At 36.1% G+C, this 27,022-nt stretch overlaps 1 protein-coding gene across 6 annotated transcripts in view; it reads left to right on the top strand.

The window, feature by feature from the left end:
• LOC126755326 (uncharacterized) overlaps nt 1-27,022 on the top strand; it is a 117,405-nt gene that overhangs the window by 3,119 nt on the left and 87,264 nt on the right. For 4 of the 6 annotated variants that reach the window (XM_050467812.1, XM_050467813.1, XM_050467815.1 and 1 more), the window contains exon 2: nt 17,081-17,891. In XM_050467812.1, coding sequence (XP_050323769.1) covers nt 17,804-17,891 — 88 coding nt within the window. In that variant the 5' untranslated portion in view covers nt 17,081-17,803. The remainder of the gene's footprint in view (nt 1-17,080; nt 17,892-27,022) is intronic. The other 2 variants (XM_050467818.1, XM_050467814.1) reach the window with 2 other exon arrangements.

Genomic DNA, 27,022 nt, shown 5'->3' with positions numbered 1-27,022 from the left:
ACGCGGAACCGTTCTCTCGAAAACTCGTAACGTCGACTCATACGATGTTGACATCGTCCGTGCCTCTGCACCATAATGCAATATGGAGACGGTTAGTGCCTAAAAGGATTTGGTCTTTATTCGTCGATAGATGACTTTACTCCCAACCTACTCAGTCCGAAGTAGCATCTGTTGGCAAGAGTTATTCTGCGTTGGATTTCGAGGCTGACATTGTTGTTCGTATTAATGCTGGTTCCAAGATAGACGAAATTATTTACGACTTCGAAGTTATGACTGTCAACAGTGACGTGGGAGCCAAGTCGCGAATGCGCGAATAATATGCCTTAATGACGTTTGGAAGCCGGAAAAGCGGTCCCTGTACTAAAGCCTGGCTTTCGTACAGTTCACAGCACTTAGCGCCATAAACGCTTCCCCCATAATTTTTGTTCAGACCAGCACTGTTGTGTACATATATTCATATGAATGTGGAATAGGATACTCGAAAAGACTTACTCTAATAGATCTTACGGACCAAAAGCTTGCAGCCACACTGCTATCTTTCATAATAAAATCCAAAATTGATCTGTTATAAAAGTATTTGCTTGAGTAGCAAAACAGAATATTGAAATGTTATACGAGTATATAATTTATGGTTCTTATATATACAAAAATAGTATTCTGCGAAGTAGACCGTGCTAGGCCGAATACACCCAAGTGCGGGAAAGTTCTTTTTATGAAGACTCGTTTGTCGAAAGTGAATTTCTTCTTTTATTTGTCTTCTCTCAAAATACTTCCAGGAGGATCGTAACTCACGAAAATTGATTACAGTTTCTCAAACAAAATAAAAGTAGTCAATTTAATTTTCACCTGTCCTTTTTATTGGCAGCTCATGAAAGCAATTGTAATCTCAGTAAGCCAGCTGATCCACAACAACAAACAATGCGCGCTACAACTGTTCTCTTCAGTTATATACATACATAAATATTATAGACTTTCATAATTTATCTTTTGTCGCTTTATTTTAATCAACACTCGCTAACTACTAAAGTAAGCAATAAAATGGCGAATAAAGAAAGCACGAATAGAGCCAGCCACCGAGCACAACGCTGAGCGGTAGCGCCACAATGCACGGCAGCTGAAATGGTGAACGAAATCAACAACAAAGAGCGGAAGAAGAATGCAATAAAAGGAGACTTAAAACGAAATTAAACTCGAGAAGTAGCAGCGGTGACAAAGATGGCGGTTATTGTTATCGTTGTTGTTATTGTTGTTGCTTGTTATTGTTTTTTGTTTGTTGTTTCTATTTGTGTTTTCATTTGTATTTGGCTGCTTGCTCTTCTTATTAGTTGTACTTGCATTTGTTTGTTTTAGTTGTTGTCTTTGCCCGGGTACTCGCCGTTGTCTGTGAAGATGAGCGTGTGTTCAACGAAACTTTTGCAACATTTTGCGGAATCTTTGCTAGGAATCAACAACAAAAATGAATTGTATGTAAGATTATGTAGTAACCATAGTTTCGCAATTACTTTGAGCTACGATAAGCAGAGTGTCGGCCAACGACTGGCGGGTGGATAGCAAGAGAAACAAATACCGTTATATATTTACAGTTTTTTTATTTATGGTCTTTAGGTTGGTGCTTAGAATTAAAAGTTTTATGTTTCTTAATATCACCATAGGATTTTGTAATGCCTCACTGATATTGATTGATATTCATTCGCCAAGCGTTAGAGAGTACCGAATCGAACACATTATACATATCAGCTGTGCAAGGCGACTGACAACACTTGCGGAGCAATCGCAAAGGACGTCAGATGTATGTGACATTGTGTCGCTTCTCCATTTAAAATTAACAAAAAAAACTATTTTTGTTTTTGACTGCCTCTTGTCCTTTGGTCCATTAACAATAGCGAAAGGGGTCTAAAATCTACATAACAAAACTTGGAAGTATTGAAGAAAGCACTTACTCCATTTTAACGAGATAACGGCTTTTTATTTTTAACGAATTCAACTTGCCAACTTTGCTGTTTTTCCAAGAGATATTGAGCGGAAAAATTGAGAACCGAAGTCTGCTAATATTTGGTGTCGATTTGAGGTGGTTAAAAGATATTGCGAAGGGGTTTTTGTTGAGACTTTGAACATTTAGTTGAATATTTTCACGATCAAGCTTACTTTCATCAAACTAGACCGAATTTTTCGTCAAATAAACTCTCAGAGCATAACTATATATCGTCACCTAAAATGCAAAATAAAACAACAGCAATTTTTATAAGTTAAGGTGAAGGAAAAACGATATAATGGAAAAACTTAGGAAACCTTAATTTTGATTTCTTTGATGATACGTTGCTTTGCATTTTAGGAGACGATATGTACGTATATCAAAACTAACTAATAGGATCATCAGCCCTATGATGGAATTGAAAGGAAACTAACTGTTATGATGGCAATAAATATCAGGTCAGACTTAGATAGAGGCTTAAATATACACACACCTTTTTTATAGCTTTCATCTTAGGGAAGCTTTAAAGACACTTTAATAGACAAAAACTGATAACACTAAAATCAAAGGTAATAATTTTTGGTAGCGATTGCAGAGTTTTCTTGTTTAAATATTATTCTAGAATCACCCTAATGCACATATTCATTGAAGAATAATCTATATAAATGGCAATACAGATGCTCTAAGCATGACAAGACAAACGCTGGAAAGGACAATCAATGCGAAAAGCGCTGTAGAAAAGCTATTAATGCTTCGTCTATCCTAAAAGCGTCCGCATAAAAGCTAATGGGGTAGGACGTTGTAACAAGGCTTAGTAGCAAAGAGGAAAACGTGAGCACAACGTAAGCCAGCGAAACAGTAAAAGCCACTTTTTGTCAGCAGGTATTCCCAACGACTTTCCCCACCTGCACCGCACACCCGCTCTGCGCAAAATCTTGCCGAAAATCCATTAAATCCGCCAAAAAGCGCGCAGTAAGCAAACTGAGTAGTTACGAGTGCCCACACTTAGATGAGTGCTGCGAGTGACTAGTTAAAGAGTTTCGCGACTCTTGAGCGGGAAACAATGAACGCAAATTACAGGCGGAAAGTGGCGAGTGAAACACAAAAACTAAGCAACAACAAAGCCGGCTGGTAAAGGAAACTGTTCGGCGCTGTCATTAAAAGTCGGCCAAATGGATGATTATCAGTTGAGGAGTAGCGCAGCGACGAGCGGAAAGACAGCCTTTTAGTGCACGAGTAGGCATGAGTTGGTGAAGAAATATGAAGCATCACTGAGATACAAGCAAGTGAGCTACGGTGAAAGCATGAAATGGCGATAGTATTCGGTTGGCATAAGTGCCTTGTGGGGCAATAGCAGCGCGGAGAAGAGGACACACAATGATGACTTGCCAATTTCTCATGTGTTGTGTTTATTGCTTTGTTCTTGGCGGACAACAAAATACCACAACTGTCGGCGAATGGGTTGCGACGCTTCGAAGGCGCTGATCCATTTTGATTTATGTGTCGAACGACGAATGAAATAAATGTTTGGGATTTGCGATTTTTGGTATTTATTTCGATTGTCTTTCTATGAGAAATGACGCCGTGGCCACAGCAGACAAAAAGCATACACTCATTCATACAAATATTGTATTATCGCAAGCAATAAACAATGTCTAGCAGTCTTTCTACAGCCGCCTTTTATCCTCTCCGAATCTACTTAAGACAGACAGCCATATAACATGTTGTAGTTGTGTGTGGCCGCAAAAAGTTATTAAAAACACCAAAAAATAACTGCAATCAAATAACCTCGAAGGCGAGACGCCTCACCAACGATAACACGAACAACTACAGGAGCGTCAGTAATGGCTGTCTTGAGACATGTGAATGAAAAACTAGAAAACTGAGTGGGGGTTCTCATTCTGTTAGCAAGCCGATGAGTTGCCAAAATAAAAACCCACATAGACCATAAAAACAATAAAAGCAATCTAATATACGACTTTTATGTATGTGTATATCCTATATCCAATATCCTATTGTGTATACTTATTTGAAAGTCACTCCATACAAGTCACTTTCGAAAAGTTGTTGGACTTTATACAAAGCTTTTTGAAACAATTCTCTATAGAACGTGAAAAGGTAACTTATGTCGTATCGAAGCACCCGCAGGCATACAAAATATATTAAAGGGAAGCCAATATAAAGAGTTCAGCGGCCGCTGCTCTGTGTATAAAGGGAGCTGTAAGAACCAGCTCGACAACAGTTCGGCACTAAACCTGCCACCTAGACCTCTTCGCTGAAATTTACGTATAGAATATTTCGGCAAAGCTCGGGGGTTTAGGGGTTTGACATTACCCTACATTTCAATTGAGAAAGAAGATTCAGAGTAAACATGAAAAGAGACGATTGACGTAAAAGTATGGTAGCTACACGCAATACAATAAAAATATATACGTATAGTCCCAAAATGGCGAGCGAAATTGGTTCGCGATACAGTATGCTGAGTTACGCATAAGACAGCCTTTTAAGTTGCTAGACCACTGCATTATATTTCAAGCAGATATTTTCTGGCCATTAAGAAAGTCGCGGTGCAGTCCTCTAATATATCAGCAGGCAACTTCAGAGTTAACATCTGCGTGGACGAGCACCTCGTTTCACTTATCAACCAAAAGTGTCATGTTAAGCAGGGCAGCAATGAAGAATATCATCAGGAACAAGCACCTTAACTTCTACTGTGTGCATAAACAAAATAGCATCGAGGGTAATGAGATGGTGAACGAGATCACGAAGAGTGGTGCACGGCTGAAATTCTAAAACAGGACCGACGTTGGTAAACACATACATTGTCCATACGACGATCAGGATAGAAGTATGGCAAGGAAAATCAAAATGCAATGAAACGATTTATCAAGGTACCAAACTGCAAAACTAAGGCGTTAAATCAGATATGCACAAAGTAACTACTGGTACTGGATAGAAGGTACTGTGGGAACATGATTGGAATGATCACTCGTCACAGTATAGTGACGGCGCATGCCTGCAGACAGTTGGCTGACAGTTCGAGAAGATACCAGAAAATGGCATAAACAAAGCACCAGCAAAACAATGGCACTTCATCTGTTATCACTTAGGACGAAAACTGGTCTATGCGTGGCTCATTAACCTACATGACAAATCAGTGTCGTGTTGGATTCGATAGAACTGTTATTATCGAATTGTCATTACTTTTATTAGTTTTTTTGCTAATCAGTTACTCCCAATTATTGTTATGTTGAATTAATTTACTCGTCTTTGTTTTCACTCCTTTAATGAGCTTTCTCTACTGCACGGCTTATTGTAATAACAGATTGTTACATTGCATATTAAGGAGAACAAAAGTAAAGCAGAAAGTATATCAAATAACATTTCACAACTTGGCCGCTGTATATCTCGGGCATCTGAAGAGTTTCTCTTATTATTTTATGATCAACAATTAGTGAAATAGGTTATGAAGTTTAAAAGCTTTGTTTAAGATTCAAATAAATGTTTAAACTTAACTCAACTTCGGTTTAGTTGACACTTTACGAGTAAGATTTACTATTTGAGTTTCTTGTTAGATCGTGGAAAACATCAAGAAAACAAAAATGGTTTTAATATTACTAATAATATTAATTAATATTATTGTTAGACTTTTACTTAAAGACCATAGTCGAACAAATTGTTTTGTATGGAGCTCCATATAGCCTACTCTTTGCCAAACTCTAATGACTGATAAAGCCTGTTTGGAAGTTAGAACCCACTTACCTTTGAAGTTCCTTTCATGGTACAAAAACTCTCGAACCGATAGGTTATGTTCGGTAAATAGACTGTTTTGGCGTAAGACCACCAATAATTCCATACTCAATTTTATTAAGGTGGTTAATATCAATTCCACCCAATTTGCTGGGTTCGTGGAAAGTATGATAATCGAGTTACTTCAGTCTTGGGCTGGAGAATACCGGACAGTAGAGAACAAATTGTCGGAATGTTTTCATCTCATCTTCCTCATGGAAGTTGCATTCTCCATAATCTCTGGCCTCAGAGTGTTAGTACCATTGGGATAGTGCCCAGTTAGAACGCCTAACCTTTACCTTTTAAAAATGCTGGTTACCGATCTAAGCTTGATAAGCTCCCTCGAGCCTACAGATACACCACCCGAATGCAAGAAAACGGGTATGCTCTGCTTGTTCCCATCGCGATGGAATATGCGTAACAGTGACGTTTCTTGCAAGCTCACTGGTTTCATATTTTCCGAAAATTCCAGTATGGCCAAGACAAATTCAATATGGATGCACTCCGTTACTATATTCGAGTGTACTGCTAGCGAACTCAATGTCTGTACAGCAGCTATGCTATGGGAAACCTCGCTAAAAGAAGCCGCACTTCGGAGAAAGCAGATGTATTTCTCCCTTAACTTCTGCCATTTCCACTTGAAAAACACTAAAGTGGTCTGGTAGTCTGAAACAAGAGTTGTCTGAGAGTTCTTGCCAAAAAAAGAACTTTTTCGTTATAAAAATTTTACACTGTAAGTTTTTTAATTAAGGCATATAATTCAAAGAAACATCTGTCGCGTCGCTCTTAGATTAATTTTATTCCCAGATCTTTGCATATATGTAAGAGTTCCATAAAGGGATTTGGAATCATCTATTATATTAAAAGCCAAAAGAAGTCCAGTAAAAAGCGGCTTATTTCTAAAGATAAATTTATTTAACAGGTCCCAACTTTTACTATTATTAAATAAATATTTTCTTTCTTAGTCGCAGCCATGGCGTAATTAGCCTTGGCGAAATGTGTTGACCTATAATTCAAAACACTTTCACTTTTCGCTAACTTTTTTATATTGCCATAGTAAAGGTGGTTGGAAGAGAATAATAAAACGGCCTAGTACAAGAGCATAAAGCACTTAGGAACACTTCATCAACCATTCACCGCTACTCGAAAACGCAAATTAGAATCAACTAGAGTGTAAACTGCGACTGAAAGGGTCAGTGGTACACAAACTAAATACAAATAACAAAAGTAAAGGGGAAATTACACAAAAAAAGCATAAATTAAATTAAAACGAAAAATTAAGCAGAAATGAAATGAAATGTGGCTGAAAAAAATGCGGAGAATTATTCACTTTTCTTCCAGTAAATTAGAAGAGTAAACTTTTCATAAATGTCCGTTGGGAATGAATGACCGAGCAAGGAAGTGAGTTAGCGAATGAATGAGTGGAGGAAAAAACTTTATGCGAAAGCTCGAAAAAGATTTCGAGGAATATGAACACAAACGCCTACTGACGAACTTTGTAGTCAACAGTAAGCCGCAAGACCTTACAACCACATAAGTCAGCGGCTTTTTTGGTGTAAATATTTGCGCCACTAATACTAGCGCGAATGCAGGGTATTCATATTTGGGGCACTACTGCGCACAAATCCGCTGCTGATGGAACTTTGCCACATTTTTTTGAATTTTTGCATGTTGACAGGAAAAAAATGTCTTCAAGAAGATTTTCTCAATCATAAAAATGGGTTTGGTTTTGATATATGTGTTCAAAAAGTATCGCGATTGCTGACAGCTTTCTTCGATTGAGGGGAAGAACGGTCAATAATATTACCTGCAAGTTATGCGCAATTTGCGCGAAGCAATCCGCCAGAAAATTGTGGATGAACAAAAATTGCCTTTTGCACCACGATAACGCCCTGCTCACACATCGTTGCTTTCGACTTTTTGAGGAAAACAACACACTAATGATGCCGCAGCCACCGTATTCCCCAGATCTGGCCCCTGTGACTTTTTCTTGTTCCCTAAAGGACGACGTTACGCTTCTCTTGACGAGATAAAGACGGCATCGAAGGAGGAGCTGAAGAAGATAAAAAATGATTTTTAAGTGCTATTCATGAATATAAATGGAAAAACATCTTATATTATAGTGTCATACAAACTGAACGATCAAAATCAAGTTCTTGAATGGAACATTTTTCGTTTGAGGAGATGTCTCGAAATTAGATTATTTACAAGGCCATGTTACAATCTCCGAAAGACATTGTTAACATCGCGTCACTATAGCATCTATTTGTCATACAAACTGACCTATCAAAATCAAGTTCTTTTATGGAATCTATTTTATTTTTGAAGCGTATGATAGCTGGATGAAATCGAAGTTAAGGTTTCTTTCTTTTCGAGTATATATCGTCACTTAAAATACATAATATGATATAATAGAACCCATATTGAAACCAAATTTGAGTTTTGGTTATCAACTGGTTATATATTGGTTATAAATTGGTTATATCTAACATCGGGAGTTGAAAATTTTATGCTATTATATGAAATATGATGTAGTGAATCGTAAGCAATAAAAAACACAATTTTGATTTTTTTGGTGATACGTTTTTTGCATTTTAGGTGACGATATGTAAGCCTTGACTTTCTTTTTGTGGTGTTCACCTTTAATTTATCGCTCAGTTTGAAGTGCTTATCAGTTCTTGAGAAACTTTTCAGATCATAAACTGACTCGAGGACTTGCCATGTTCTTTCAAAAAGTTTTTCTAAAGTTTAAGATTATTTTTGGACTGAAAATTTGAATATAACACCTTTTTATGTTAATCATGCTCTATATGATCCTTAGAAAATACACGCTGCGTATGATTTCATCAAAACAAAAAATTATTTTGCTCTATTTCAATCTAATCATTTTTATTTAGAAGCTAAAAACATTACAAATTATAGCTATTTGTGTGAATAAAAGCAGGGTTGCCTCAAACTTTGTAATTTCACAGCTGAAACATTACTTTGACAATATTCCTGTGCGTACATACATATGTTAACCAAAATGTTAGAAAACATTCAGAAATTAATTAAGAGCCTTCGGGCGACAGTCCACTCAAATTTCCAAATGAAACGTTAACTATGTGGCAACACTGTGCCATTTGTAGCATATGAATATTGAATGACGCCCGCACTGTCACTGTACTTGGCAGTACATCAAATTCAAATGCAACGCCAAAGCGCAAGAAACCGCTCCACCTCCACCTCCACCTCCCCCTACACCCACACACACATACATGCCACAAAGAGTTGTAGCTGTAGCTATAGTGCATACGCTCGGGACGGAAATATGCGCAAAAGCGGCAGCAAAGTTGCAAAAATCACTGCCGTTATGCATCCATCAGCAACACAAGGCAAAAAAGTAAAAGCGCAATTTAAATTGAGCAATTTGCGTATGCCGCTTTGTAACTGCACTTGCGTGGGTGTGCGAGTGTATGACTGCAATCACTTGCAATTGTGTGGGTGCGTGTGTGTGTGCACGCTGCTCCTTTGGCAGTTTGGCCAGTTTGTACTCAACTCATAACTCACCGATAACTTGCTGCGGCAGCGTGCGGGCGTCCGGACGTGCGGTGGTGAGGTTGAGCTGGGCTTATAACTCTTTGCAAGTGCGTGTGTGTGTGCGTGCGCGCAATTTTGTTATTCGGCGCACTCATTCACTGGTTTGAAATTGCTTGAAATTCGAAAGTTCCCTTTTTCTTTTCATAACTCTTCTCTTCTGTTCGCTTGTTGTTGTCTGTTTTTTTTTTTGGTTGCTTGCTGAAAATTTATCTACTTCAACCGCTTTTCCTCTGCACCGCTTCCGCCTTCATCGAAACTGACTCACTGACAATTGCCGACACAATGCCCTGGGAAGTTTGCAACTTTCACTGTATTTGTGTAACAACGTGTGGCTGTGTATGCGTGTGTGTGTGTGGAAAGTCTCGGCAAAGTTATGCCAAAGTATACAATGAAACATGCAGAAGAATAGACTGGAATTGAATAGTTGGAGAGGAAACTGCATTCGCAAAGTTTCGTCTTGGTTCCGACAATATATCAAATCTCTTAAGCAGCCAACTACAAATAACGCTCACTAATAATGCACATAACAATGCAAGTATCCGATATTGCTTTGCAATAATCCATAAAAGTTAAATATGCATAGCAGAACGGCTAATGATGGCTTGGAACAAAATATCTCACAAAATGTGTGAATAAAGTGGGGTGCGCTCGGTAGCGAAAGACTCGCTCCTATAAGTCTACTAATAGAACCGTTCTATTTTTACCGTGATCTTGTAGTAAAACGGTTGATATATATCTATCTTAATTTTTTAGGGCCAATGTAAATGAAATGTTATATGATTTTGGAGTCTCCTAAGTTTCCCTTCGAATGACATAACTTTCTCATTTCAATTTTACAGTGACGCAATCTCAGCAAATCAGGTAGTGACTGATACTTTAGCCTTTTTTCGGAATTCTATTGAACTATGAGAATGTTTCACCAAGCATGAAGGATAGTATGCTCACGACATATCAAACTCTTGTAAAGAAGAGTAATTTGATTTCATTTTCTATAGCACTAGACAAAATTTTTAAAATTGAAGTTGTTTGACGGCTCAAAACAACTTTAGTATGCTACACATAAAAATATTATTCTGACTTTTCGAAGAACTTGTTCAGATGTCTATTTACTCGGGAACCATGCCGATATATACATACGTATAAGACATCACCAAAATAAATGAAAATTGCATCTATAAATAAGTTTTAGACAATAGGTTGCATAAGATTCAGCTTTCAGCTATTTACATATATACTTTTCAGAAATCATAAGAGATAGGGAAATATAATTTTCCACCGGATGAGAATATACGACAAAGAAGTACCTGGAAATTTTAACTAAATTCTCCGGGTAAATGATATTTCAAAACAAGTAAGGAAGTGCTAAGTTCGGGTGTCACCGAACATTTTATACTCTCGCATGATAAAGTGATAATCGAGATTTCATTATCCGTCATTTACATATTTTTCAAATACCGTATTTGTGTAAAGTTTTGTTCCGCTATCATCATTGGTTCCTAATGTATATATTATACAGAGAAGGCATCAGATGGAATTCAAAATAGCGTTATATTGGAAGAAGGCGTGGTTGTGAACCGATTTCACCCATATTTCGTACACGTCATCAGGGTATTAAGAAAATATTGTACACCGAATTTCATTGAAATTGGTTCAGTAGTTCCTGAGATATGGTTTTTGGTCCATAAGTGGGCGACGCCACGCCCATTTTCAACTTTTAAAAAAAACCTGGGTGCAGCTTCCTTCTGCCATTTCTTCCGCAAAATTTAGTGTTTCTGACGTTTTTAGTTAGTCGGTTAACGCACTTTTAGTGATTTTCAACATAACCTTTGTATGGGAGGTGGGCGTGGTTATTATCCGATTTCTTCCATTTTTGAACTGTATATGGAAATGCCTTAAAAAAACGGCTCTGTAGAGTTTGGTTGACATAGCTATAGTAGTTTCCGAGATATGTACAAAAAACTTAGTAGGGGGCGGGGCCACGCCCACTTTTCCAAAACAATTGGGTCCAAATATGCCCCTCCCTAATGCGATCCTTTGTGTCAAATTTCACTTTAATATCTTTATTTATGGCTTAGTTATGACACTTTATAGTTTTTCGGTTTTCGCCATTTTAGGGCGTGACAGTTGGCTGATTTTGCCCATCTTCGAATGGAGCCAAGAAATACGTGTACCAAGTTTCATCATGATATCTCAATTTTTACTCAAGTTACAGCTTGCACGGACGGACGGACGGACAGACAGACATCCGGATTTCAACTCTACTCGTCACCCTGATCACTTTGGTATACATAACCCTATATCTGACTCTTTTAGTATTAGGACTTACAAACAACCGTTATGTGAACAAAACTATAATACTCTCCCTTTAGCAACTTTGTTACGAGAGTATAAAAATGTAATTTTCTAAGTTGGTAGGACTGTCCTCAATTACATACTATGTCAAATATGAGGGCGATATGTCAACCAGTTTATTTACAGCCGCTGCTTAAGTGAGTACACCTCAGTAGGGGGTTTCGATTTTTACAATGGATAAAAATATTGAACAAAGATTTTCTCTCAAGGTCTGTATTTCTAACCAAATTTTGTGTGCGCAATTGTTCAAAATGTGTGAAAATACTTAGGCTGATTGGGTTTTATTAAAAACACAAAGTCTACGAGTGGTACAGTCTTCAAAGACGATCAAGAGATCGTTGAAGACAAGTGAAGATTATCGTGCTTGAAAATCGTCAGAAAAGTGTTACAAAAATGGTAAGAGAACTCGAGTCGTGTCTCTCGCAAGTCCGTCGGAATGATTTTGTGGTATTACAACCGCCGATGAGACATGGGTTTATGAGTTTGACATGAAAACAAGGCAACAATCATCGGAAGGGAGTGAAAAACGATGCTTTGTGAATTTATTCCACAGGGACAGCCGGTCAAAATGGAATACTATTTGTCCGTAATGAGGCGTTTGCTTGAGAACATCCGTCGAAAAAGGCCGGAATTGTGGAAGAACAATTCATGCATTTTACACCAGGACAATGCATCATCGCATTGAGCCACGATTGTGACCGAATTTGAAGGCAAAAGCGCTATGAATAATATCGATCAATTACCGTGTTTCGTAATCCGTAAAATTTTTTCTTGTTCCCCAAACTGAAATGCCACTCCGTGGAACACGTTTTCAGTCGATCGAAGAGATAAAACAAAATTCGCTGAAAGAGCTGAAGACCTTCCCAAAAGGTGCTTATGAAGAGTATTTTGTAGACTAGAAAAATCGTTGGCATAAGGGTTTTACATTTGGAGGGAGAATTAGTCTGAAGGCGACAAAACAAATATTGGTCAATAATTAAATATTTTGCGTTGAATTTACCATTTTTTCACATTTCAATAATCGATATTTCTATGTTAGATATAAAGACCATTAGTTTAGACATCTATCGGTTCGTAACCATAAAATAAAATATTTTGCAAATACTTGTATAATTAAGGGGTTATATGCACTAGTACGTTCGAAAGTTCGTTTTTTCTTAATTTTTTCTGGAGAGGCTTTTTATTGACTATACATACATAAAATATATGAACATTTAGCGAATTTAACGTATTCTAAGAATTCATATTTTATTAATAAAAATATTGTGTTCCGTCGTTCCTGTAGAAGATCTCCTGAAAGTCCTTCACAAAAAGATGTTTGGCGGTGAGGAAGATATCTCTGATCCAAACTATCTGAAATAAAAAACCAAAAGGATTACTTGTATGATAGATAAATACAGAAAATGATCGAAGAAATAGTCAAAATTTTTATTATAGACAAAATGGCGACTTCCCAACAAAAAAAATTGTTTTTGCTTGAAAATTTACACTTTAAAGTGACTTAAAAAATCGAAGTCTTACCAGAAACTTTATTACTTCGATCATTACTAATCCAGTCATTTAAGCTTAAATTAGGTAAGAATCTCGGAATTCGATATACCCATTTATATGTAGGGTGTACCTACCATATATATGTAGGTTTTGAGACAACTTTAGGGTGTCAAATATACAAGTATTTACAGACAAATAAATGGGTATATCGAGTTCCGAGGTGAACTTAGTATAATGACTGGACTATACCTGGCAAATGTATCTAAGAAAATTCTGTATAAATTTCAAATCAATCGGTCAGCCGTTTCGGCGAAATATTTCTCACCGACATTGATAACATCGTTTCGAGAAGAACGCATTTAAAGTACACTGCTACTCCGGGTTATGGTTCCGCCTACTTTCAAACGCTCGGAGACGTCTTTTTAAATACGCTCATTACTCCGAAACTATTTACCGGATTACTTTGAAATTTACAGACAATATTCTCGAATGTATACATTCAAAATATGTAAAAAAAAAAATATTTCGATTTTATTCAAAATTACAAGTGGATATAACCGCTAATTGCAAAAGTAAATCATCTTTGGAACAAAGATTCAGATGAAGGCAATCAATTATTTACCAAAACCAAAACACGACAATTAAGATTTCATTAACTGTAATTTTCTGGAATTATCAAATTGAGCTCACACTGGACTAGATTAAATTGAGCTTCTGACCGTTCTGTTGCTTAAGGTTCATATGAAATATTTCTTACAATTTTATATATCGATATTCGTTCATTGAAGAGAAACTTCTTTAAAATTACTGTAATCTACATAATATTCGACTATACTGGGCATTTGCTCGATTGTTTGAAGAATCACAAAAACAGACGCAGGTTTTTTAAAACAAAATTATTAATTAATGCCAAGTTTACCAAAATATTGCTAGATACTATGTTCAAATTAGCAATATACTATGTACCATGCAACGTTGCGAAAAGATACATGTCCTTCATTGAGTTTTAGTTGCTCTCCAAGCAAGCAACAACACAGTAATGCATGCTCACACAAAATTGTTGAAAACTATTCAAATGTTTGAATATTGTTTCGTTCTACTGAATTTCATTGTTCATAGTTCACTAGTCGCCTGATTGGAAAGACGCTTTGAGCAAAATGGAAAGCAACAAAAAATGCGAAAAAATGTGACACAATAATGAATCGAGTTCAGTTTTGGTTTCCATCGTTTGGGTATTTAAATTGAAAGTAACAGAATTTTATTGAAAGTGCAAAACTTAAAACTCATATATCTCACCATCGGATTAAGTACTACTTATTCGGTCTGACTGACGCTTAATACATATACTGCATACATCTGGCTTACTTTCCTCATAATTAGAGCTGTCGCTTCGCTGACAGCTTTTCATTTAACGGAGGACTGACACATGAGTGCTGTCAAATTTTCCACCGAAAAACTACCGCCAAGTGAAGTTTTAACTTTTCCTTTACATTTGAAAAACGAGGGCATTGAAAAAATATGTGCTCAAAGTCATCAATGTACATGTCGGACAGCAGGGACTAAGGCCGTAATGACATCGGAACAGATATCTTCTAAAGCAACCATGTCCTTCCAGTATTTGGGTTAAGTGGAAGTCTAGATCCACATGTTGTCTATTTACCCACAAATGTATGTCTGGAATTAGCCTGTGAGTTGAGGTTTCTCACCGTTGCTGCCACAATGTGATTCTTTGGGTTCTCTTCTTTTTTATGCCTACAGACGGCTCAGATAGCTGGTCCAATCACGCGAGTTTCGTTTCCCTGGATGTCAATGGGCGGCATACTAACAAGGACTTCAACAGCGACGCTTAATATCCTTCGGAAGGCATATGATAATCGTAAACCAATGAGCTTTTGTTTAGCACATGGTTTTTTGTATATTGCCTGTATTCATATTGGTGCTGCATACAATGTTACGGAACTCATTGCTTTTGGAATCAAAGCTCGCCAGCTATGACGCACGTAGCCCCTACTAGCTATCATTCTAGATTGACCATAATAAATTTGGTTTGTTTTGCCCGAAGTATACGCCATGTGTTCCTTAAATTTTATTTTGGAGATCAATATTACTCGAAGATACTTCAGCTCCAGCTGTTAAGTAATGTCGCCTTCCCCTATAGTGAGTGATACCCTTTTTTCCACCTTCCTTGTACATATGAGCAAGACTTCCGTTTTCTGCTCAGCCAACTCTAAACTCATTGTAGCAAACCATTGACGCAGGCCATTTATGAGCCAGAGGTCATCTATCATTATCTGGAAGTAGAAGTAGTCGACGACTTTCCTCATAAACGATGAGTTTTTTAGCTGCGGAGAATAATTTTTGAACTTCGACATACATATTTTGTATAAAGTTAGTATGGATCTTTGTTTACTTCTTCAAAAAATGTTTCAATGCAGGATATTTTGCTACGACCAGTGGCTGTTTTCAAGAACTTTTGATAATTTCTCTGAGGCGACCTTCGTTCACAGCAATCTGGTTGCGCCTGATAGTAGGCGATTTCTAGCTAATTGGCAAGCTTCCTCAGCGTGATGATTTCTTCATTCCAAGAGTATATGGATTTTCACTTGTTAATTTATAATGTACGTACTGTTTTATATATGTGTGCGTAACTTGGACGATCTGAGTCAAATCTGGTGCAAAACATCTTTTATATATCACTCAAGCTTGATTCAGATATGTTAAATTTTATTGGAAGTTTGCGGTTTTTTTAAAAAAAAAATTGTTTCATGATTCTTGTCATGAAAAAAATCTTTTTTTCACGAACAAGTAAAGGTCTTGAGATCAAAGATAATTATGACAATTCGATGCGAGTCGTTCATCGGTACCCGTTAACGACCATAACACCGAAAAAGTTAAAGAAACACTGCTTTAAGATTTGCGAATCAAGTGATTCAGGCCTATTTTGAACATCCCTTATGGATCGATTGAGAACCTTTTTTCTGATTGTTTGGGGTAAGAAACAGATGGTATGCTAACATTGTAAAAGTCGCATTTGTAGAACAATTTTAGAGTATAGAGTTTTCGAGAGGATATCTGTTGAGCCAGCTTTCAAAGTAAACAGATATACTGTTGAACTTTCAGAACCCGAAGCTCTCCATAACTGGAACTCTTGTATTGGCAATCGAAGTCAAAATCCATACAAATTTTTTCAATAACTTTTGTTTGTGGATTATGGTGATCACGAAAGTAAACTGTATTTAAAAATGGAAGATACTTATTTTGATATTTTGGTGGAAGTATTTTTTCAGTCTGGTTATCTCAAGAACAAACATCAGTTACAACAAATACATATTTAACTAAATGGAGGGAATGATAAAAGAAAACTTGGTCCATCCTAGTCTAAGCGCGATGATAAACTTGGTATGCTATTCGAGTTAATATATATCAAAAGTTTATTTCTTCTTTTTTGAGAATACCGTATTGTTGTCAAGGACGTTGTTCTTTGTAATATTCTGGTCCATCCTAGTCTAAGATAAAATTGGATACTATTCGAGTTAAGGTATATTCAAATTTCCTCTTTCAATACCGTAGCTGTCAAGGACGTGCTTTGTAGCGGTCTTTCGAAGGAGGAGCATTTCGAGCTGTACCCAACGCAAACAAATTCTTTCTCCTTTATTTTATGTTACGTATTCACTACTCGCTTGAATAATCCTGCATTTGATGTTATGTAATGGCAGTGAAATTTCACGAAATTATAAAAAAGTGGGAGTTCCGCACAAAGAAATGTCAGTGAACTTCAAAAAGGCACCAACAACACACACACATGTTTGTTTGTGCAAAAACTTTTGAGTAACCAAACAAGGGAAGGAACGTGCGATTTCGTAATTTTCACAAACTCATACGTGTGTATATTTTTAGGTGCAGCACAGTACAAGTGGCAACAAAAATAACTGTAAACACAAAGAGCAGGCATACAATAAAATAAGCAAAAAAGTTTACTCTTTCAGGAGAAGTGATAACAAAAAGCGGCAGCCAACGAGCGAATGCGAGCAGCAAGAATAGAAAAATAAATAATGTCTGAAGTGATGCTGGTGTAAAAACATAAACAATAAACAAAAAAAGAAATCTCTTTTCGGAAAAAAAGTTAAATGAAAAGCGTAAAGTGTAAAGTGGAAGAGCCATTGAGAGCGCTGGTGTGAAAAAGTGTGAAAATTCATTCTAAACACACACATGTGAAAGCGTCACTCGCCACCTACTTCGCCATCTTAACGAAGTGGCAACAAAAACCCAAGCAACAATAACAATAAAGAAATAACTACAGTTACAAAACGGGCAATGCCACGAAAAGCACCGGCGACGCACATTCACACGCATGCACAATCAACAAAAGAGCTGTCAGTTTAAGACCCGAATACATGTGTTACAACAACAACAATAGCAATAACAGCAACCATAATAGAAGCAGCCACGGCAAGCGCCGCTGAGACAGCAACCAAAGCCGCCACACAGAGCAGAGCCAGCAAAAGCTATAATAATAACCAGGAAATATAGCGAGCGAGTAGCGGGAAAAACACAAGTTTTTGTCTGGAATTTGCCGTCTTGTCTTCCTGTGACGTTAAGTGAACCTCGAGCATTAGCAACATGTTGAAGTTTCTGCGGATTATTTGCATTTGGATCTGCTGCGCGTTCTGTCTGCTGGAGCGCATACAATTGCCCGCCGCCACAGCCGGTAAGTAGAGGCTTTTTACATACATGAAGACATAGCCATATTCCCGAGATATATGTACATACATACAAGTGTATGCATATAAGTAAATGAAAAGATATGTGCAGTTGCAAGTTCTGATGAAAGCTCACATGTATTTGAAGCACTAAAATTTAAAAGTTTGGTAAACTTTTTCATATTTCAAATATCGAGAATTATGTACAATACTATGTATTAGGGTACTCGTTATTTTCCCAGTTAATTTGAAGCAAAAGCATCCTGAAATTTTGATTTTAGTTTAAAACTAAAGATTCAATGTGAATAAGTTCTTCATTTTCAATTTCAACCGAGTATAAATCATAATTGATTTCCCATTTATGTAGCATGGGATTTTTTTATATTTCACATTAAGCAAATAAATTTACAACTTTGATAAAGAAATATTCTAATACAAAACTTTCCGCCCTACAAAAAAGGTTTTAATGATTTTTTTTTTGACAAAAACATTAATTTAAAAGTTATACTCAATTTAAAATATACATCAAAGGACCTGCTCAGGTCAGAGTTGATTTTCTACATTATATGTTGCTCATACGACACGGTGTACTACTAGAGTACAGTATATTTGATGCATAATTTTAACTGCTACGTATAACTTTAGTAAATAATGATATAGGGTTATATATAAAAACCGAAATTTTTTTTTAGAATGTCTGTCTCTTCAAATTTGTTAATTTATTTTCTTTCCGGAGACTTGATATACTATATACGCAAAAGATCTAAACATTCCATACATAAATATATATAGTATATAGGAAACTTAAAATCAAACCAAAATCAAAGCAGTTTAAATTAAAAATAAATCGCTTTTTTAGGGTCAAAATTGGAACTTCTAGTGCCCACTTTATAAAAAAAAACTGCACTTGGAATGAATCGGAGACCCTAATATGTACATACATAATTAAGTTTAATTTTTGCATAATTCTCACATTTTATTTTATAGTTGTTTCAATCATTTCACTCGATTCTTGCAATCAACAAAAAGTTATTTTGTTAGACCAGTCTAAGGTCTTCAATTTATTCTAAAGGTAAGGAAAATAGAAAGGAAATTCGAATGTCCAAAAAATTAAGGTCGACAAATGGTGGCTACTGGTACAATCTTCGTAGTTTCCTTCCCCAAGAGGCCTCCAAGGGCTATGGGAATTTCCATATGCCTAACACAAATTATAAAACGCGATCATAATTCTGCAATTCTAGTAAAAAACGTATGTTCTTAAAGTAGTATAAATTTTCACGGCCGCGAATTCTTCAAGAGATTTTTATACTCTTGCAACCAGTTGCTAGAGAGTATGATAGTTTCAGAGACATATAAATAAATGATCAGGATGAAAAAGACGAGTTGAAATTCGGGTTACCATCTGTCAGTCCGTCCGTCCATCCATGCAAGCAATAACTTGTGTAAAAATTTAGATATCTTGATGAAACTTGATATGCAGGTTTCTTAGTACAAAAAAAATTTCGAGTTCGTAGATGGGCGTAATCGGATCACTGCCACGCCCATAAATCGCCATTAACCGAAAACCTATAAAGTGCCATAACTAAGCAGTATACAAACCAACTTGGCACAGTGGATCTCAGTAGCAAGGGGTACCTGTGGACAAAAATTTAAAAAAGTGTGAGTTTAATGCACACACCTCCTACAGCTGCTACAACCAAACTTACAGGTACTGAGTGCAAATATTATATCCTACAGAGTGTGTGAAAATAAGTAAAATTGCAAGACAATTCCGCTCACTCCCCATCTAACGGTAATGCCAGAGAGATTAAATTTTACCTCCGAGATGGTATGAGAGGGATTTAAGGGAGCCGATATGAAAATTTGGCGATAGGTTTGGCATCGCTTACATTTTCATGATATCACGCATCTCGAGACCCGACAATTCGTTTCGTATTATTATCTTTTGAATTTAATTCGTAGTATTCTTATATTCCGATGTCACATTGTGAAAATGGGCGGAACCGGACTACAAGGATTTCATAATTATAACAACGGAATAAAAGTTCTTTAAAGTATGCATTCTTTTTACCCAAAATTGCCCAAATCCAGCTAAAACGGTACAAGACTCTACTTACCGAATACGTGGACCCCAGTTCCTACAGTTGACTTTTGACCGAAAATATCGGTCAATGTGTGAGTTATGCATTTCAAATTGAGAGAGAATCCTTTCCTGACAATAGTAATTTTGTGTATCGAAAATGGGCTGAATCAGGTCAATACTTCCCTGAGCCCCCATATACCTAATATAAAGATTTTCGAACTTCCAGGTGACTTTATGCTAGATATATCGGCCAATATTTGAGTTATCTCAATGAAAGTTACAGAATATGTTTTACACATAACAGTACATCTTTGATAGTTACAATTGGGCAAAAACTTGACTTAGCGCCTTATAACTAATATCAGGATTTTCAAACATCCGCCGGAATTTACTCCATATGATTGATGATTGTAAGTGAGGTGCATCTAACAAATCTTATGCTGAATAGAGTATACGTATATATAAAATTGCTTAGATTCCGATCCACTAGTCTACGTTTTACACCTTAAAGTATTTCTCTGGCTTTGATTCATGTTGCAAGTGTATAAAATGTTCGATTGCACACGAGCTTAGCTCTTTCCAACATGTTTTTTAAATATCTAAATTCTGCAATTATACAAATCAATATATACATATACAAGTACATATATTGGAATACTAGGTATATGGACGGAAAAAGCTTCGGTGGTAGATAATTTCATGAAACCAGTTTTCAGGCATTTAGTATAGTGAAGAGCATCGTGTTGCTTTGCTGGACAAGCGCTAAGTACTGATCACGTTTTTCGAAAATGTGGCACTAAATTCTAAATTGGAAGTCTGGCAGCGTGCTTTCAAAAGTCATATTTTTTTATTCAAAGTAGTTTTCTTGTGCTTCGATACAGCGTTTAGCCCGGTCAATTAGCATTTTAAATGAGTGTTTAAGGTCATTTTTCGGAATGCTCTTGAGAATATCGGTCGTCGCCTTTTGGATAGCTGAAATGTCCTGAAACCAGTGTCCTTTCATGGGCAAATGAAGTTTTCCAAATAGGTAAAAATCACAGGGTGCCAGGTCAGGTGAGTAGGGTGAGTGATTAATGGTTAATATGGAGTTTTTTGTCAAAAAATCAGTGACAAGCGTCGACCGATGACACGGCGCATTATCGTGCAACAGGCGCCAGGACCCTGCCTCACGGTATTGTGGTCGAGCACGACGAGTGCGTGACAGAAGACGCTTCATAACACCAAGGTAAAACACAGCATTAATCGTTTGGCCAGGTGGGACGAACTCTCGGTGAACAATACCTTCGGAATCGTAAAAACAAATCAGCATTGTCTTTATTTTTGACTTCTGAAGACGGCCGACTTCTGATCGTCACAGAGGTCCTCACAACCTTCTTGGAATCGCTTAAACCACTCATGCACATTACTACGGGATAGGCACTGATCACCATAAACTTTTTTCATCATTTGAAATGTTTCAGTAAACGTTTTCCCAAGTTTAAAACAAAATTTAGTATTTGCTCTTTGCATTTTACGACCGATGACCAAAAGCTGCTGTCACTTTTTGATCGATAACATCGATTGTAGTTATCCAATTGTCTTAAAATTTTTACGGAATGTCAATAAGAGATCAAACTTTTTATTTCATATACCCACCGATAGGTGGCGTCACCAGAAACATTTATATTTAAAAAGTTCTGTTTCTTGTATAACTGATGAATTAGTTCGGCACAAACACATCAATTTCTTTAAATATGTGGCAAAAGTCTAGAGAAAGGCGGAAGTTGACTTTCAAACAATTTAGCGACCCAATTGATTGATTTTTGGAATAAATAAAACTTGTAGTAAATGAAATTTTAGCGAAGGTTGTAGATTCCTGCATTCAACGGGACTACGCTCGGCTCAGTTAAGCCACTAGAAGTATAAATTATATAAGTGCTAACACAACCTTCCGAAAAATATGAGGTAATACAAAATATCTGCTTTGCGAAACTAACTTTATTAATGATTAACATTTGCAATGCTTACGAATAAAGAGGATAATTTTTTTGTTGTAGCTGCCATGTTATAGAGTGAGAGAGATATTCGATTAGAGAATGTAATTGACAAATTTTGAGTTAATGGAACTTCGTTTGGTGACACACGAACTTTTCTACATTTTCTTTCATATCACATTCTCAAATTCTTGTGCACTTCATGTATACCGCTCCGAACAAAACTTCAAAGCGTTGCACTCTTCGTCTTTACTCGTCTACAAAACCCGGTTTGGACGACAGGGGACTCTTTGTGAGAACGAAGCCAATGTGAGCATCTTCATAAATATACAGAAGAGAAAGAAAATAACTAAAAGCAAGGTGAGAAATAACCTTACTGTAGTTAGTTGGTTGCTTAGAATAGAAAAGTTTATTCTCAGAATGTAGATTATCGGTATGCAACAGTGTATATTTACTTTAATCCATTTTAACCACATAAATCGTGTATGCATTAACCATAACAATTTTTGCTCAGCTAACGCACTCTGCAACTGCTCAAGGTTCAAATAAATATTTCTTTAAATATGATAAATTATCCTAGAAGGCTAAGCTGTACGGCGGCACCATCAAAAAGGACAATAAAAATTTATGCTTTTTGATGAGCCAAATGTGATTCGTGATTTATGATGATACCCTTTTCATTTTTCGCCCTAGCACAGTCCTTGACTTACCGCCTTCCCGCCGCTGGTTTGTTGGTGTTTCATTAAAGTGATTCCCAGCGGCAAAGTTTTCATTTGTGCGGTTGAATAAAAATTTATTTGTGTTCAACAAATTATAACAATGATAAATTGCTTTAACGGTAATGTTAAACTATTACAATGAATTTATTCGTACAGAGTTGCAAAAATGCGAAAAGATCATTTTTCAAAATTCGCTGTTCAAGTTCGAAGTGTTTCGCCGATGACAGTGGCTTTTAGACTACCACGAAGTAATAGCACATAAACGCTGTTGCTGTTAAAAGGAGAGCGAAACTATGATTTCTGAAATATAATAAATCATTTTTCCTTAGTTAAATTTCAAATTACATGCTTACTTTAAAATAAACTTGGTTGTGCATTCTGTTATGTTAGTTTGCAAATGTTTAATACTTTCAGTTTTACTAACAGTTAAAAATGGTTATAAATGTCTTGGAAGCCTCTGTTCACTACAATTTCAGTAAAACCGTCCACGTTGTTTAAGAAATGGTCGCTGGATTAGCTGAAGAAAGATGTGTGAATATTTGGCAAAAAAAATTACAATACTTGGAAATGTTAAATCCATTCCAAATTAACGACTTAAACCCTAAACCAATAACCAGACCATAACTGGACCATATATTTTCAAACGAACTGTCGACAGAACTCGAAGTCGATAGATATGTGGCTCAATTTGCCTTGACGGTAACACACTACGAATAAAAACATTCAGTTTCTCCAACAAAATCTTTATTGACTAGTCTATAATTCTGACCAGTTCAAACAACACATTCTTTTAGGCTTTGAAATTAGTATTAGTATCCATTTCTATCGTTAGACTAGTAGTAGTTCACTGCTAAATTATCTAAATCATAAAGCACGAAAACATTTTCTCGTAACTGTAGAACTACAACTTAGTAAAGAGAGCTCAGAGCACAATCAAAACAATTGACATCTCTGGGTGAAAATTCATCGGTATTTTGCAATTATTCAGCCACAGATCACTTTCTGTTTCATTGAGGTTAATAATGGCTACCCCACCGAAATACGAAGATGGCCCAATAATCATTAAGTCAACAAAATAAAAATTAAAAAAAAAATACAATTTATTTCTCAGTGTACATATCTCGATATATTTGACCCAGTGATTTTCCAACATTATTAAGGGGTCACATGGGTTACTTTGGGTAAAAAACAGCATTTCTCCAAAAAGATTTTTTTCATATAAAATTAAGTATTTTATTATACTTTTTTATTGTTACACACATACATTAACAAAGAAATTTTGAAATTTTTGGAAAAAATATTTTAAAATCGACCATTGCGACGCCCTTTCCCATGACCCCTCGGAAAAAATATGCGCCGCGTTGACTAGATAACTCTTCAAAGTATTGTCTACAGTAGAAAATACGTGCTTAAGTTAAAACCTTAACTTAGATCTGGGACGAAGGAAAAAACTGAAAATTGGATTTTTAGCAGACATTCTTACAAAAAAATTAAAATTTTAGTAAAAATTTCGCAACATTAATTTTTTTTTATATAGTTGAAGTCGAAAAAAAGTTCGTACAAGTCCAAGAATTATATCGCAAAGGCCTGTGGAAATTTCACGAAGATCGATTGAGTAGTTCTCGAATTTTCTTTTCCAATTGACTCCAAAACAACTGTTTCGAGAAAAACGCGTTTAAAGACGGCGCACTTAGCCTATCTAGCCTCGAGCGCACAAGTTCCCAAGGCGATATCTCCGAAACTATTACTCGGACTCAACTTGAAAATTTAGGACATTTTGTTAGAGGTGTTGTAAAATTTAATAAGACTATAAAAATTAGGATTTTTTGAAACCCGTAAACCCATGTAACCCATTAAGTTGTTTGAAAAGTATGGTCTCTGACTAAGTACTTTTCCACCTCAAATTTCCTTCCGAAAAGTGGCGCTTTCGCGGTTGCCAAAAAAGACATCATAAGCAGCTAAACTCGGGGTGATGGTTGGGACAGCAGTTTGTAATCTCGAGATCTCGTTCCCTCGATTTCATAACTTTTTTTTTGGTAGCAACAGCTAAGGTATGAGCCGATGTGTTCTTATGGAGAGGTAACCCTTTTCAAATAAAGTAGAGTGAATTTTAATTGGTAAAGTGAGGCGGCCGAGTTTATATTGGATCATCTTCGGATAATTAAAATGTACTTAGTCTTGACATAAGTTCTGTTAAAAGTTCAGGCCATTATAAAGATTAAAATATTATACTTTTCATTTTAAAATATTAGATGAGCAATACACAAATTTTTATTTGTATTCATTTCAAGCAAGCCCTCAAATGATTCGGTCATTGATCAATAGAAGCACGCACAGTTTCTATTAGTATTAACGACGCTCCTGAAATCAAAAATTCTTTTTGATTATCCAAACTGCTTCGGGTTTATGCGACAGGCCATGTTCTAAAACTCTGGCCACTGTAGTCCTATGCATTTAAATCTGGACTTTCACGCGGCCAATCATCTGCAGCTATGAAAAGCCGAATATTGCTTTTAGTCACTGCTGAGTGATGTTTGTCTTATTGCAGAATCTTGCTGTAAGATATAACACTTTTCATCGAAAAGAGTCTTGCTTAAATTCTTTACCACGACTTCTAGAATACGAAAACACTAAGAAAAACGCCCCACTAAAAAATTACAGCATCTAGATCGTGATCATGTGAAATTCCAGAACTAATATTTTTTGCGTCTTCAGAGGTTCTTTGCGTAGAAATTGATGTTTTGTTTATTAAAACCTTGGTCTTGACATTGATCTGCCCAATGTATTTACTTCCCTTAATATAATTTTCTGTTTTCTAAGGGTTTGAAATTCGTTCTCAAATAGTTTTTACGGCTGAATTGGTTTGAAAACCGCGAAGATGACTATTTTTAAGGGGTTATATATAGTTAGAAGGCAGACTTTTTCTGAGAAAACTTTTAAATTTATTCATCCAAAAATTGGTATACATACTATGGTATTTTTTAACTGTATTTTAAGACTTATTATTAGCAAAAATATGTACTTGGAAGGGAACTATAGCTGCTCTGCGGGAGCTCCTCTCAAATAACACGTTTTGCGGTGACCACTATTTCTCTGGATTGGATCCTCTGAAATTAAAAACCAAACACATCTCGTTAAAGTAAAGTTAGTTCTAGTAATTTATCGAAGGAGTAAGCAAAATAAATTTTTTTAACAAAATGGCGGATTCTAAAAAAAACCATTTTTAACAAAAATTTCGGCCTTAAATCGTTTATAAAAAATTTTATTGGGTGAGAAAAGATCTTCGTTATTTCCAAAAATTATATTTAAGAAGCTCGTGTTAAAATTTGAGACTAATCGGTTAAGCCGTTTTCGAGTAATGTTGATCACCCACTTTGAAAACACTATTTTGAGAAAAACGCGTTTAAAGTTTGAGATGCGCTTTCAAGCACTCTGAAACGCCTTTTCATATTTCCAGAATATTCACGGAAACGATATAAAACATTTCTTTGTGTATTTTTGAATATATGCGCCTTTAGAAAATAAAATAAAATAAATAGATTTTTTGAAAAGTCTACAAATAATCCCTTAACTTAACCGTTATCTATTTGAATAGTCGATTTCAATGAATAAATCGTCGGAAAATTAAGTACGTAATTTGAATTTTTTCTGATATCATCAATCGTTAACCTCAATGGTATATATAACATAAAAAAACCCATTTGCTTGCAGTGAGATGATTAAAAAGTTAGGTGGGAAAAGGAAAAATAGGTAAACTTCCAAGTCTGGATCAAAATAGGATTGTACTCATTCTCACATAACCATTCAGTATCTGATGACATGAGGCTTAATAGGCAATAAAACTGCTGGACGTTTGTCGTAATTGCTTAAAGATTTTATTCTTCCTCTCCCCCAGTCCGAGAAGATATATACATATATCGTACGTAAAGTTTTATAAGACAACTACTTTGTGGTAGTAAGCCACTTCAGCTTCTTCATAGAATGCCAAAATATATAATAGAAACAACATAAATAAGCATATTGGACTGTACTGTAAAGGAATACCTCAAAAGGAATTGCTCTTAAAGAAGAAACATCGTCAATATCTTGTTTAAATAAGAAAAATATATTCCAGAAATAAAGTTCATACAATTCTTCGTTCAATCGCCTTGCAAAGCACAAATAAGCATGGCTTTGAGAAAATATTTTGCAAAAAGCGCAAAACTCAAAAACATATGCCACTTAAGAGCATCTGCATACATACACACAAATGGATGGATCTGTAACACTAAGCAAGCGTGTAACATGGAGACTGTAGCATTTGAAGCATCACACATACAGGGTTGTAAGTAAATATGTACTTATGAATATATAAATCACTTCAG

Source organism: Bactrocera neohumeralis, chromosome 4 (genome assembly GCF_024586455.1).
Source record: "Bactrocera neohumeralis isolate Rockhampton chromosome 4, APGP_CSIRO_Bneo_wtdbg2-racon-allhic-juicebox.fasta_v2, whole genome shotgun sequence".
NCBI classification, from domain to species: Eukaryota; Metazoa; Arthropoda; class Insecta; order Diptera; family Tephritidae; genus Bactrocera; species Bactrocera neohumeralis.
Note: the sequence above shows the minus strand (reverse complement) of the source record. Positions and strands in the feature narration are given on the sequence as shown.